The following is a 15948-nucleotide window of genomic DNA, read 5'->3' as shown; positions in this document are numbered from 1 at the left end:
GGTCGAGCCTTTGGGGCCACCATGTGGTGTTGGTTCTCCCTTTGCCCTGGGCAGATTTGAAGGATCTGGGAATTGGGGCTTTCCTGCTCAAAACCTGACCATCGACTGCTCTATGGAGGGTTTTTGTTTTGTGGTACGCGGGCCTCTCACTGTTGTGGCCTCTCCCGTTGCGGAGCACAGGCTCCGGACGCGCAGGCTCAGCGGCCATGGCTCACGGGCCCAGCCGCTCCGCGGCATGTGGGATCTTCCCAGACTGGGGCACGAAACCGCGTCCCCTGCATCGGCAGGTGGACTCTCAACCACTGCGCCAGCAGGAAAGGAATCCCTCTGCTTTGAGCTGTGCTGTAACCAGACCCAGCAGACAAGGAAGCCAGCAGTCTGTGTGGCCGCCCTTGTCTGGAGCCGTGACTGTTTGCTGTAGAGGCTTCTTAAAAAATGCCCTTCAGGGACTTCCCTGGCGGTCCAGTGGTTAAGACTGCGTGCTTCCAATGCAGGGGGTGCGAGTTAGATCCATGATTGGGGAACTCAGATCCCACATGCTGTGTGGTGCAGTGAAAAAATGAGATAAAAATTAAAAAGAAAAAATCCCCTTCACGTTTCAAGGTGCAGAGCATTTATTATATGTTAGACACACTTTAAAAAAAATACCTCTCTTAAATAACATTTATATTTTATAATGTTAAATAAAATTTGGAAAAGAAAGAAAAGCATAATGAGGGAAATGCAAATCACTTGAAATTTCAGATTGACTTTTAAAGTAATTTTAAATTACATTTTTATTTTAATGGTAATGCCCAGGATATTTTCTAAAACTGCTTGTGCAATGCAGATTGGGTAGCAGTTCCCCCAAAAGTGGCCTTATCTTATTAGCCTTTTGTGAAACCACCCATACAAGAATAGAAAGGAAGGAAGGTGCTAATAAAAATAAATAAAAAGATAGAATTACAGTGTATTTTAAAAATCGAGTAGCATATGTAAGGCCTGAGGTCGGGGAGTTCTTGAACAGAAGAAATGTACCGTGAGCTCTCAGGAATGGGAATCAGAATTCTGATACTGTCAGTGTGCTGTCACCCTTAGGATCAGGCCACAGCTTACATTCTAGGCACGTCTACCCCCTTGCCCCAGATTTAGAGAGGATCCTCACTATTGTTTGTCATCAACAAAACAATTGTAGATTCAGATTCTTCTTTCCCATCTTGCCTCCCCGTATACCGAGGTACTTTGGAGGTATTGACAACCTCAGGAACCTCAGCCACCCTGCCCCTTTTCTACCTTAGAAGACTAGAGGTGATATAGTGGTGGTGGAATGTATCAGCTGTCACACAAGCAAGCATAATTGGCTTTACACCCAATTTTTGAACCCAATGAGGAAGACATTCGTGAGTTGTTTTTTTTTAAAGACCAATACTTATTTATTTATATACTTATTTTTATTGAAGTATAGTTGATTTAGAACGTTGTGTTAATTTCTGCTGTACGGCAAAATAATTCAGTTATATATACATTTTTTAAAAATATTCTTTTCCATTATGGTGTATCACGGCTATTGAACATATAGGTCCCTGTGCTCTACAGTAGGACCTTGTTGTTTATCCATCCTATATGTAATGGTTTGCATCTGCTAACCCCAAACTCCCACTCCATCCCTCTCCCACCCTCCTCCCCCTTGCCATCCCCCAGTCTGTTCTCTACGTCCATGATTCTGTTTCTGTTTCGTAGATGGGTTCATTTCTGTAAAAAGACCAACTTTTAAACTCCAGCTTGGGTGGTTCTTCAGGGTTGATGCATTGAGTTCACACACCCGGGACAGTCACTTGATTCTCTCTGACTCGTGTCTCTGGAGGCAGGAGCAGGGAGAGATTATAAAATAGTAACACGTTTGAGAACTGGAGCTTGGGAGTCAGAGATTTTCAAAGCCTGATGGCTGGAGAGCGGCCAAGAGAGAGACTGGTGCTGAGGTTCCCCCCCCAGCTTGCTTTCTCCCCACGGGGACGTGTTTCTGGGGGGTGCACGGGGTCCTCATCCACCCTGTGGGTCTGTCTGAGCGGGTCCGGCTCCCTGGCTGCGCATGCGCGGTTGTCCTTGCCCTTCTCCTGACCCAGGGACCCTTCTCTCTGTGCGTCAGGCTCTGATCGCCGAGGAGGCAAGCAGCAGGCTGGCCGAACAGGAGGAGGAGCCTGAGAAGTTCCGAGAGGCCCTGGTGAAGTTCGAGGCCAGGTTCAACTTCCCGGAGGCCGAGAAGCTGGTCACCTATTACTCGTGCTGCTGCTGGAAGGGCAGGGTGCCCCGTCAAGGCTGGCTCTATCTCAGCATCAACCACCTCTGCTTCTATTCCTTCTTCCTGGGCAAGGAGCGTAAGTGAGGGGCGATTGGGTCCCTCCCCGGTGGACCTGGCCCCTGGGATGCTCAGCGCTGGTCCCGAGACCACTCGTTACGTGACTAGTTAGACGACAAAAGATTTAAATAAGTGGTTGAGACATAACAGGTCACACACGATTAATTTCCAAATGCCCTCTGCAGACAATCATATTGTATTACATACACGACGACCACGAAGCAGGTTTGATTTTCTTTTTAAAATTTTTATTGGAGTCTAGTTGATTTACAATGTTGTGCTAGTTTCTGCTCTACAGCAAAGTGAATCAGTTCTACATATACATGTATCCCCTCCTTTTTAGATTCTTTTCCCATAGAGGTCATTGCAGAGTATTGAGTAGAGTTCCCTGTGCTATACAGTAGGTCCTTATTAGTTATCCATTTTATATATTGGAGTGTGTACATGTCAGTCCCAATCTAAGGAGGTTTGGTTTTGCGGGAGTTCATTTCTTGTCCTGCCTTAAGGATCCTTTCTGTGTAGCTCCCTTCATGCAAAAACCGTATGGAAGGGTTTTTGCTACTGTATTATCTATTACTTTGAAAACAGTGTTGTAACTGATGGCCCAGGAGTTCTAAAGGAATGGGACAGGTTGTGCTTCTGAATCCAGGGGGGCCATTTAGAGAATTCCTAGGCCTGAAGGTTATGACTGCTCCTGGGAGACTAGCAGTTGTTCCTAGAAGGGGGTTCCTCACGTGGGACCCCCTGAGATCCAGGCAGGGATTCACTTCTCAATCATTTTTCCACCCACTGTCATCGTTCTGGGCAATGGGATTCCAGGCTGAAAAAGGGAAGCCACAGGGTCAATTGTATATTGAAACATTCAAAGTCATTACCATTGAAACTTGTTCCCGTAACAAATTTCGTTTCAAGGGCCCACGCAGGGTGGTATATGTGCTGTATCTATATTTATATACTTAAGTATATATTTTTTTCTTCCTGCGTTTGTTTATATTTCACGTGGAACCAGTGTGCAGGGCTCCTCTTGCACTCTGCTATGGCCAGCGTCCTGCACGTGGTCACGCCTTTTCTTTCCCTATGCCACCAGCCTGGGCTCAGACACCTCAGTACATGCCCCCTGTGTGCACAGCCTTCCTCACCCTTGGGATGTGCTCTTACCTAACTCTTGCCATCCTTGCTCTTCTGCTTTCTGAAATGCTTCTCAAAATGAACACCTTGTCTCTCCCGGCCTTCCCCATTCTTAGGCCCATTTGGGAACTCTCGTTCATCCTTTAAAATTCAGTTCACATTTTTTCACCTCCAGGGAGCCTTCCCTGGTCCCCTTGTAATTTGTCCTCTATTTGAATCTGTTTTGGGTCCTGTCAGGTCCCTGGTTGCTTCTTTGTTTACATGTCTGTTATTCCTATTTGAACGCGCTTCTTAAGTGCAGGGCTCTTCACAAAGTAGATGCTTAAGAGAGAAAGCTGATAGCGTAGATGGAGTGTGTCGGTGCCTGTGAAAAGAACTATATAAAAGCAACTAGAGTAGCTGAAGAAGCTTATTCTCATGCCTAATGTAGAAAAGTGGACTTTTAAATGATTAAAGCACTGAAACCATTATTGCAAAATAAATGGAGAGACATGATAGAAATAAAAACAGTTCATCGTTCCCATTTTCACTTGAGAAGGAAAATGAGTTATTTTCTGATATTTATCAGTCACCGTCACTAAACCTGATTTTGTTAAGTTGATAAAACTTGGAAAAAAGAAATGATTCCTAATATTTGATAACATTTATCATTTTGACTTGTTACGTATGTCCCTCCCCATCTGCTCTGCATCAGCCCGCTAGCCTAATTACCAGTGCACTGGAAACACTTCTGAGAACAGAATGCTCGTTTATAAACTGTGCAGTTAGTACCATAGTACTTCAGTAAAAACTACTTGTGCTCTGTTTTCGAAGATTTGAGCAGCTGTCTCTTGAGATAATCTAAATGTTAGGCCTGTGCCTCTAAACCAGATCACGAACCCTCTTTTGACCTCTGTTTTTCATAGCTTATGCCATGAATGCTGCTACTGAAACCAGAATTTATGTGAATCAAGAAACATCTGTGTAGTTTGCAAATACTGAAGTTTAACTATTTGGGGGAAAGTTTTCACATTGTTAACTTGGTATGGCAGAATGATGTCCCTTGTATGTGTGCGGTAGCCAGCAACTTGGGAAGTTTTACTTAAATCTTTAAGATAATTGTTAGAACATGGGTTGGGTTCTAACGAACAGCTGTGAAGCAGTTCCTGTGTTTCCTCTTTCCTGCTCTGGTTTGAAAGCTATTTGCATTTCAGCTGCAGGAAAAGCTTTGCACTGTTGCTGGTGCATTCAAGTTTGGGTTACATTTGAGGGTAAAATCTGTATTTGCCCTTTTTTCTTTTCTAGTTAAACTTGTAGTCCCTTGGGTTGACATCCAGAAGTTGGAGAGGACATCCAACGTCTTTCTGACAGATACCATCCGCATCACCACACAGAATAAGGAGCGGGACTTCTCCATGTTTCTGAACCTAGATGAGGTGTTCAAGATCATGGAGCAGCTGGCTGACGTGACACTCCGAAGGCTGCTGGATAATGAGGGCTTTGACCTGGACCCAGGTCTGCAGGAGCCCAGCCAGATCACCAAGAGGTAGGAACCTCCATACACAGGTGTTCCTAACCTCACAGGGGACCACAGCCCATGTGCCACCTTCATGGACATGTGTTTTGGTTTTTTTTGTTTTTTTTTTTTTTTTTTTTTTTTTTTTTTTTTTTTTTTTTATGCGTTACGCGGGCCTCTCACTGTTGTGGCCTCTCCCGTTGCGGAGGACAGGCTCCGGACGCGCAGGCTCAGCGGCCATGGCTCACGGGCCCAGCCGCTCCGCGGCATGTGGGATCCTCCCGGACCGGGGCACGAACCCGTGTCCCCTGCATCGGCAGGCGGACTCTCAACCACTGCGCCACCAGGGAAGCCCGTTTTTTTTTGTTTTTATAAGTATATTTTTGTTTTGTTTTGTTTTTGCGGTACGCGGGGCTCTCACTGTTGTGGCCTCTCCCGTTGCGGAGCACAGGCTCCGGACGCGCAGGCTCAGTGGCCATGGCTCACGGGCCCAGCCGCTCCGCGGCATGTGGGATCTTCCTGGACCGGGGCACGAATCCGTGTCCCCTGCATCGGCAGGTGGACTCTCAACCACTGCGCCACCAGGGAAGCCCTATAAGTATATTTTTAAAACATATTTATTTATTTTGGCTGCGCTGGTCTTAGCTGTGGCATGTGGGATCTTTAGTTGAGGCATACAGACTTTTAAGTTAAGGCGTGCAAACTCTTAGTTGTGGCATGCATGTGGGATCTAGTTCCCCAACCAGGGATCGAACCCAGGCCCCCTGCATTGGGAGCGTGGAGTCTTACCCACTGGACCACCAGGGAAGTTCCGGACATGTGCTTTGTTAACCTCATTGTATTAGTTTGAAATTTCCCTCGTGGCGTCATCCAGATTTTCCTATGTCGTTAATCATGGCAGAGAGATAATAATTGGCAATGATGGTTATTCATTTCCTTTATGCAGTAGGCTTTGATTCCTGGATCCAATTTCCCCTTTTTTTCCAGAAAGTATTTCAAAATTGATTTTCATTTAAAAAAAAAAAAAAAAAAAACCCACCAGGAAATTCCCTGGTAGTCCAGTGGTTAGGACTCCACGCTTTCACTGCCATGGCCCTGGGTTTGATCCCTAGTCGGGGAACGAAGGTCCCACAAGCTGCGCAGTGTGGCCAAGCAAACCCAAACTTTCAGAAAATACAATACAGGTAGCCTCATGATAGCATTCTATTCAGCATGGGGCTTTATTAGTGCACATTAAGAAATGTTGTTTTTTCATATCACATTACGTTGTAGAAGACGTTTTCAGGAGCACTGGATATATTTTTGGTACCAATTTGTCACAAGAAATGTGCCTTACTGATAGTAAGCCAGCATTCTTTGTTATTTGCCCCCAATTGATACTGGTCATGGGGACTTATGAGGTCGTTGCTTGAATTATTTGCCAATTTAAAGCAGTTCGATTTTATTACCTAAAATTCAAACTGTGGTGTTTGAGCTTGACTGTGATTTCTGGCTTCGTGGTTCACACTGGGTGACTGCGGAGCTGATGCCTTTGTAAAAGTTCGCCTTTGTAAAAGTTCACCTTTGCATCCTTTGAAAAACACTTTATCCCTGAAGTGCTGCCCTGGCTGGATGTTTTTGATGTAGTTACGGAGTCACCACTGCTGTCTGCACACTGCTTGTCATTAAAAAACTTTTTTTTGGTGGTAAAGTACACATAACGTAAAATTTGCCATCTTAACCATTTTTATTTTTTAAAAACTTTTTTAATTGAATGAAAGATTCTTTAAATTCTATAGTGCTTTACAGTTTTCAAAAGCTTCACACACATGATTTCATATAATCCCACAATAACCCTTTTTTAAAATCCCTTACTTCTATATTGCCACTCTCCCTATCCCTCTCCCCACTGGTAACCAGTAGTTTGTTCTCTGAGTCTGCTTCTTTTTTGTTTTATTCACTAGTTTCTTGTATGTTTTAGATTCCACATATAAGTGATATCATATGGTATTTGTCTTTCTCTGTCTGACTTAGCATAATGCCCTCCAAGCATCCTTCTTGCTGCAAATGGCAAAATTTCACTCTTTTATTTTCTATTTATTTAGTTTTTACATCTTTATTGGAGTATAATTGCTTTACAATGGTGTGTTAGTTTCTGCTTTATAACAAAGTGAATCAGCAATACATGTACATATATCCCCTCCCTCTTGCCTCTCCCTCCCACCCTCCCCATGCCACCCTTCTAGGTGGTCACAAAGCACCGAGCTGATATCCCTGTGCTTTGAGGCTGCGTCCTACTAGCTATCTGTTTTTTTTTTTTTCTTTTTTTTTGCGGTAGGGGGGCCTCTCACTGCTGTGGCCTCTCCCGTTGCGGAGCACAGGCTCCAGATGCGCAGGCTCAGCGGCCATGGCTCCCAGGCCCAGCCGCTCGGCGGCATGTGGGATCTTCCCGGACCGGGGCACGAACCCATGTTCCCTGCATCGGCAGGCGGACTCTCAACCACTGCGTCACCAGGGAAGCCCCTAGCTATCTGTTTTACATTTGGTAGTGTATATATGTCCATGCCACTCTCTCACTTCATCCCAGCTTCCCCTTCCTCCTCCCCGTTTCCTCAAGTCCATTCTCTATGTCTGCGTCTTTACTCTTGTCCTGCCCCTAGGTTCATCAGAACCATTTTTTTTTTAGGTTCCATGTATGTGTATTAGCATATGTTATTTGTTTTTCTCTTTCTGACTTACTTCACTCTGTATGACAGACTCTAGGTCCATCCACCTCACTACAAATAACTCAATTTTGTTTCTTTTTATGATTGAGTAATATTCCATTGTATTTATGTGCCACATCTTCTTTATCCATTCGTCTGTCGATAGACACTTAGGTTGCTTCCATGTCCTGGCTATTGTAAATAGAGCCGCAGTGAACATTGTGGTCCATGACTATTTTTTTTTTTTAAACATCTTTATCGGAATATAATTGCTTTACAATGGTGTGTTAGTTTCTGCTTTATCGCAAAGTGAATCAGCTGTACATATACATATATCCCCATATCCCCTCCCTCTTGCGTCTCCCTCCCACCCTCCCTATCCCACACCTCTAGGTGGTCACAAAGCACTGAGCTGATCTCCCTGTGCTATGCAGCTGCTTCCCACTAGCTATCTGTTTTACATTTGGTAGTGTTTATATGTCCATGCCACTGTCTCACTTCATCCCAGCTTACCCTTCCCACTCCGTGTGTCCTCAGTCCCCTTCTCTACGTCTGCGTCTTTATTCCTGTTCTGCCCCTAGGTTCTTCAGTACCTTTTTCTTTTCTTTTTAGATACCATATATATGTGTTAGCATACGGTATTTGTTTTTCTCTGACTTACTTCACTCTGTATGACAGACTCTAGGTCCATCCACCTAACTACAAATAACTCAATATCGTTTCTTTTTATGGCTAATATTCCATTGTATATATGTGCCACATCTTCTTTATGCATTCATCTGTCGATGGACACTTAGGTTGCTTCCATGTCCTGGCTATTGTAAATAGAGCTACAATGAACATGGTAGTACATGACTCTTTTTGAACTATGGTTTTCTCAGGGTATATGCCTAGTAGTGGGATTGCTGGGTCGTGTGGTAGTTCTATTTTTAGTTTTGTAAGGAACTTGCATACTGTTCTCCATAGTGGCTGTATCAATTTACATTCCCACCAACAGTGCAAGAGTGTTCCCTTTTCTCCACACCCTCTCCAGCATTTATTGTTTGTAGATTTTTTGATGATGGCCATTCTGACCCGTGTGAGGTGATACCGCATTGTAGTTTTGAGTTGCATTTCTCTAATGATTAATGATGTTGAGCATTCTTTCATGTGTTTGTTGGCAATCTGTATATCTTCTTTGGAGAAATGTCTGTTTAGGTCTTCTGCCCATTTTTGGATTGGGTTGTTTGTTTTTTTGAGATTGAGCTGCATGAGCTGCATGTATATTTTGGAGATTAATCCTTTGTTGGCTGCTTCATTTGCAAATATTTTCTCCCATTCTGAGGGTTGTCTTTTCCTCTTGTTTATGGTTTCCTTTGCTGTGCAAAAGCTTTTAAGTTTCATTAGATCCCATTTGTTTATTTTTGTTTTTATTTCCATTCCTCTAGGAGGTGGGTCAGAAAGGATCTTGCTGTGATTTACGTCATAGAGGGTTCTGCCTATGTTTTCCTCTAAGAGTTTTATAGAGTCTGGCCTTACATTTAGGCCTTTAATCCACTTTGAGTTTATTTTTGTATACGGTGTTAGGGAGTGTTCTAATTTCATTCTTTTACATGTAGCTGTCCAGTTTTCTCAGCACCACTTATTGAAGAGGCTGTCTTTTCTCTATTGTGTATTCTTGCCTCCTTTATCAAAGATAAGGTGACCATATGTACGTGGGTTTGTCTCTGTCCTTTCTATCCTGTTCCATTGATCTATATTTCTGTTTGTGTGCCAGTACCATACTGTCTTGATTACTGTAGCTTTGTAGTGTAGTCTGAAGTCCGGGAGCCTGACTTCTCCAGCTCTGTTTTTCTTTCTCAAGATTGCTTTGGCTATTCGGGGTCTTTTATGTTTCCATACAAATTGTGAAATTTTTTGCTCTAGTTCTGTGAAAAATGCCATTGGTAGTTTGATAGGGATTGCATTGAATCTGTAGATTGCTTTGGGTAGTATAGTCATTTTCACAACATTGATTCTTCCAGTCCAAGAACATGGTATATCTCTCCATCTGTTTGTATCGTCTTTGATTTCTTTCATCAGTGTCTTATAGTTTTGTGCATACAGGTCTTTTGTCTCCTTAGGTAGGTTTATTCCTAGGTATTTTATTCTGTTTGTTGCAGTGGTAAGTGGGAGTGTTTCCTTAATTTCTCTTTCATATTTTTCATTGTTAGTGTATAGGAATGCAAGACATTTCTGTGCATTAATTTTATATCCTGCAACTTTACCAGATTCATTGATTAGCTCTGGTAGTTTTCTGGTAGCATCTTTAGGATTCTCTATATATAGTATCATGTCATCTGCAAACAGTGACAGCTTTGCTTCTTCTTTTCCGATTTGGATTCCTTTTATTTCTTTTTCTTCTCTGATTTCTGTGGCTAAAACTTCCAAAACTATGTTGAATAAGAGTGGTGAGACTGGGCAACCTTGTGTTGTTCTTGATATTAGAGGAAATGGTTTCAGTTTTTCACCACTGAGAACGATGTTGGCTGTGGGTTTGTCACAGCCAACAGGTAGGTTCCCTCTATGCCTACTTTCTGGAGAGTCTTTATCATAAATGTGTGTTGAATTTTTGTGAAAGCTTTTTCTGCATCTAGTGAGATGATCATATGGTTTTTATCCTTCAATTTGTTAATATGGTGTATCACATTGATTCATTTGTGTATATTGAAGAATCCTTGCATTCCTGGGATAAAGCCCACTTGATCATGGTGTATGATCCTTTTAATGTGCTGTTGGATTCTGTTTGCTAGTATTTTGTTGAGGATTTTTTCATTTATGTTCATCAGTGATATTGGTCTGTAGTTTTCTTTTTCTGTGACATCTTTGTCTGGTTTGGTATCAGGGTGATGGTGGCCTCGTAGAATGAGTTTGGGAGGGTTCCTTCGTCTGCTGTATTTTGGAGGAGTTTGAGAAGGATGGATGTTAGCTCTTTAAATATTTGATAGAATTTGCCTGTGAAGCCATCTGGTCCTGGGCATTTGTTTGTTGGAAGATTTTTCGTCGCAGTTTCAATTTCAGTGCTTGTGATTGGTCTGTTTATATTTTGTTTCTTCCTGGTTCAGTCTCAGAAGGTTGTGCTTTCCTAAGAATTTGTCCATTGCTTCCAGGTTGTCCATTTTATTGGCATAGAGTTGCTTGTAGTAATCTCTCATGATCCTTTGTATTTCTGCAGTGTCAGTTGTTACTTCTCCTTTTTCATTTCTAATTCTATTGATTTGAGTCTTTTCCCTTTTTTTCTTGGTGAGTCTGGCTAATGGTTTATCAATTTTGTTTATCTTCTCAAAGAACCAGCTTTTGGTTTTATTGATCTTTGCTATTGGTTCCTTCATTTCTTTTTCATTTATTTCTGATCTGATCTTTATGATTTCTTTCCTTCTGCTAACTTTGGGGGTTTTTTGTTCTTGTTTCCCTAATTGCTTTAGGTGTAAGGTTAGGTTGTTTGAGATGTTTCTTGTTTCTTGAGGTAGGATTGTATTGCTCTAAACTTTCCTCTTAGAACTGCTTTTGCTGCATCCCATAGGTTTTGGGTCGTCGTGTTTTCATTGTCATTTGTTTCTAGGTATTTTTTGATTTCCTCTTTGATTTCTTCAGTGATCCCTTGGTTATTAAGTAGTATTGTTTAGCCTCCATGTGTTTGTAGTTTTTACAGTTTTTTTCCCTGTAATTTATATCTAGTCTCATAGTGTTGTGGTCAGAAAAGATACTTGATATGATTTCAGTTTTCTTAAATTTACCAAGGCCTGATTTGTGACCCAAGATATGATCTATCCTGGAGAATGTTCCATGAGCACTTGAGAAGAAAGTGTATTCTGTTGGTTTTGGATGGAATGTCCTGTAAATATCATTTAAGTCCATCTTGTTTAATATGTCATTTAAAGCTTGTGTTTCCTTATTTATTTTCAATTTGGATGATCTGTCCATTGGTGAAAGTGGGGTGTTAACGTCCCCTACTATATTGTGTTACTGTCAGTTTCCCCTTTTGTGACTGTTAGCATTTGCCTTATGTATTGAGGTGCTCCTATGTTGGGTACATAAATATTTGCAATTGTTATATCTACTTCTTGGACTGATCCCTTGATCATTATGCAGTGTCCTTCTGTGTCTCTTCTAATAGTCTTTATTTTAAAGTCTATTTTGTCTGATATGAGAATTGCTACTCCACCTTCTTTATTTTGATTTCGATTTGCATGGAATATCTTTTTCCATCCCCTTACTTTCAGTCTGTATGTGTCTCTAGGTCTGAAGTGGGTCTCTTTTAGACAGCATATATATGGGTCTTGTTTTTGTATCCATTCAGCCAATCTGTGTCTTTTGGTGGGAGCATTTAGTCTATTTACATTTAAGGTAATTATCGATGTGTATGTTCCTATTCCCATTTTCTTAATTGTTTTGCGTTTGTTATTGTAGGTCTTTTCCTTCTCTTGTGTTTCTTGCCTAGAGAAGTTCCTTTAGCATTTGTTGTAAAGCTGGTTTGGTGGTGCTGAACTCTCTCAGCTTTTGCTTGTCTGTAAATGTTTTAATTTCTCCATCAAATCTGAATGAGATCCTTGTTGGGTAGAGTAATCTTGGTTGTAGGTTTTTCCCTTTCATCACTTTAAATATGTCCTGCCACTCCCTTCTGGCTTGCAGAGTTTCTGCTGAAAGAGCAGCTATTAACCTTATGGAGATTCCCTTGTATGTTATTTGTTGTTTTTCCCTTACTGCTTTTAATAGTTTTTCTTTGTATTTAATTTTTGATAGTTTGATTAATATGTGTCTTGGCGTGTTTCTCCTTGGATTTATCCTGTATTGGACTCTCTGCGCTTCCTGGACTTGATTGACTATTTCTTTTCCCATGTTAGGGAAGTTTTTAACTATAATCTCTTCAAGTATTTTCTCAGACCCTTTCTTTTTCTCTTCTTCTTCTGGGACCCCTATAATTTGAATGTTGGTGCATTTAATATTGTTCCAGAGGTCTCTGAGAGTGTCCTCAATTCTTTTCATTCTTTTTTCTTTATTCTATTCTGCAGTAGTTATTTCCACTATTTTATCTTCCAGGTCACTTACCCATTCTTCTCCCTCAGTTATTCTGCTATTGATTCCTTTTAGATAATTTAAAATTTCATTTATTGTGTTGTTCATCATTGTTTGTTTGCTCTTTAGTTCTTCTGGGTCCTTGTTAAACGTTTCTTGTATTTTCTCTATTCTGTTTCCAAGATTTTGGATCATCTTTACTATCATTACTCTGAATTCTTTGTCAGGTAGACTGCCTATTTCCTCTTCATTTGTTTGGTCTGGTGGGTTTTTACCTTGCTCCTTCATCTACTTTGTGTTTCTCTGTCTTCTCATTTTGCTTAACTTTCTGTGTTTGGGGTCTCCTTTTCGCAGGCTGCAGGTTCATAGTTCCCATTGTTTTTGGTGTCTGCCCCCAGTGGGTGAGGTTGGTTCAGTGGGTTGTGTAGGCTTCCTGGTGGAGGGGACTAGTGCCTGTGTTCTGGTGGATGAGACTGGATCTTGTCTTTCTGGTGGGCAGCTCCATGTCTGGTGGTGTGTTTTGGGGTGTCTGTGAACTTAGTATGATTTTAGGCAGCCTCTCTGCTAATGGGTGGGGTTGTGTTCCTGTCTTGCTAGTTGTTTGGCAAAGGGTGTCCAGCACTGTAGCTTGCTGGTCATTGTGTGGAGCTGGGTCTTAGCCTTGAGATGGAGATCTCTGAGAGAGCTCTCGCCGATTGATATTATGTGGGGCTGGGAGGTCTCTGGTGGTCCAGTGTCCTGAACTTGGCTCTCCCACCTCAGGAGCTCAGGCCTGACACCTGGCTGGAGCACAAAGACCGTGTCAGCCACACGGCTAGTTCACAAAACCGGGTGGTGGAATGGAGTGGACAGTCACAGTGGAAGGAGAAGGCACCCCCCAGGAGGAGGATGGTGCTCCAGGTTCCCCTGTTGTGACACACGCGCCCCTGGCACGTGGCCTGTGCCGTGTGGAGGGCGAGCTGAAATTTCACTCTTTTAAATGGCTGAGCAGTATTCCCTTGTATACATACACCACATCTTTAGCCACTCATCTGTTGATGGACACTCAGGTTGTTTCCGTATCTTGGAAATTGTAAATAACACTGCTATGAACATTGGGGTGCACGTATCTTTTCGAATTAGTGTTTCTGTTTTTTTTTTTTTTTTCAGATATATACCCAGGAGTGGAATTGCTAGGTCATATGGTCCTTCTGTTTTTAGTTTTTTGAGGAATCTCCATACTGTTTTCCATATTGGCTGCACTGATTTACATTCCCACTAACAGCGTAGGAGGGTAGGTGTGAGGGTTCCCTTTTCTCCACACCCTCTTCAGCACTTATCGTTTGTAGACTTTTTGATGATGGCCATTCTGACTGGTGTGAGGTGATATCTCCTTGTGGTTTTGATTTGCATTTTCCCAATGATTAGCAATCATTTTTAAGCCTACGGTTTGGTGGTATTAAGTACATACATTCATGTTGTTGTGTAACCATCAACACCATCCATCTTTAGAGCTCTTATGTTTCAAAACTGAAACTCTGTCTGCATTAACACTAACTCCCCACTGCTTCCCCAGCCTCCGGCACCCACCCTGCTCCTTTCTGTCTCTTTGAATCTGCCTCCTCTAGTGAAATCCTACAGTATTTGTCTTTTTTGTGACTGCCTTACTTTGCTTAACCTGATGTCCTCAAGGTTCTCCCATGCTGTAGATTGTCAGAATCTCCCTCCTTTTTAAGACTGAATAATACTCCAATGTATGTTTATACTGCATTTTGCTTACCTGTGTATCCATCAGTGGACACTGTGTTCCTTCTGCCTTTGGCTGTTGTGAATAATGGTGCTGTGAACATGGATGTGCAAATATCTCTTTGAGACTCTGCTTTCAGTTCTTTTGGTCACATGCCCAGAAGTAGAATTGCTGGATCATATGGTATTTCTAGTTTAAGGTTTTAGGAACCACTAGTCATTAAAACTTTTTTTTTTTTAATCATTCATCTATTTTACCATTCCTATTATTCCTTAAACATGTCTACCGCCTTCTCTGAACGTTTAGCCACTAATTAGTGGTCTCTGAATGGCCGTGTCTAGGAGTTTTCATGCGTTCAGAAAGAATTCAAAGACCCTTCCCGCTGTGTGTGCATACTTTAAATCGATCAGGTATACAAGTGGAGTTTGGGGTAAAACTCCACTGAATTTCACTTGGTTTTGCGTCATCTCTGTAATCTGAGAGTTCCTTTGTAGGGTGGGGCTGCTGCCCAGCACTCCTGTGAGCGGGGGCCCTGGGGCCAGCGCCGCCTTTGGTCTTACGACTCCCAGTGCCCAGCTCCTCCCTGTACCTCTGGCCCCAGGCTTCCCATCACTGTCTCTGGCTTCTCAGGGCCGGGAATGATCTCGGGTGCCCTTGGCCTGCAGTAGCTTGAAGCAGGCTTTCGGTTCCCAGCCAGAGATTGAAGTCGGGCCACGGCAGTGAGAGCGCTGAATCCTAGCCACTAGACCAGTGGCCAGTGGCAAGGCCCTGGTCCTTCAGCTTTGCAGAAATGAATTCCCACAAAGAGACGGAAAGTAGTGAAACAAGTGAAGTGTTTATTAGGAGGAAAAAGGGTACATGTGGCTCGACACACGGGTGGGCCCAGAGAGAGAGTCTTGCCCCCGTGGTAGTTTGAATCGCTTTTATAGGGCGTTTCTTCCAGGTTTCCTTTGGCCAATCATCTTGCTTTGCTTGATTCTGAGTCCATATTTTGTTTATCTCAGGGTCCTCCCATCTGTGTGTGCGCACCTCTTAGCCAAGGTGGATTCTAGCAAAGAGGCCTCTGGGTGGGTTGACATCACTCCCTTTTTGACTTCCAAAGAGCCTTTCTGCACATGTGTAGTCGGGAAGGTCTCCTTGACTGTGAGAACGAGGAATGTGTGGTCTCTTGAACTCTTATCTGGGCAGGGCTCAGCTCTTCTCTTGATCCTGCTAGTTTGGAGTATCTGTCCACAGGGGGCAACTCCAGCTGCTCAGCCTGGGGCCCAGCTATTTCCTGCCTCAAGAAGACAACCCAGTACAAGGGAGCCACTCGTGCCCATATTTCTTCAACTACCTCTATATAGTTTCGTACCTCAGTGCTTTTAGTCCAGCTTACAAAGACCTGTTAAAGATGAAGAAACCCATCTCCATTGTATAGGCTGTTAAAAGGGCTCATGGAAACTACCAGTTAGAGCTTTGACTTCTTTCACCATGTTTGCACGTAGATGTGCAGGTGAGGGAATTGTAACCAGGTGGTTTTTGGAAGGGGAGGCCAGCTCGTAGC

The 15948-nt window shown here is 42.8% G+C and overlaps 1 protein-coding gene across 1 annotated transcript in view; it reads left to right on the top strand.

Moving 5' to 3' along the window:
• Nucleotides 1-15948, top strand: part of TBC1D8 (TBC1 domain family member 8) — a 125229-nt gene that overhangs the window by 69726 nt on the left and 39555 nt on the right. Inside the window, 2 exon segments of the mRNA XM_032653018.1 lie at nucleotides 2126-2354; nucleotides 4748-4988. Of these exon segments, the coding sequence (XP_032508909.1) occupies nucleotides 2126-2354; nucleotides 4748-4988 (470 nt within the window).

Source organism: Phocoena sinus, chromosome 13, assembly GCF_008692025.1.
Source record: "Phocoena sinus isolate mPhoSin1 chromosome 13, mPhoSin1.pri, whole genome shotgun sequence".
In the NCBI taxonomy this organism is placed as follows: Eukaryota; Metazoa; Chordata; class Mammalia; order Artiodactyla; family Phocoenidae; genus Phocoena; species Phocoena sinus.
This window is presented reverse-complemented; position numbering and strand designations above follow the sequence as displayed.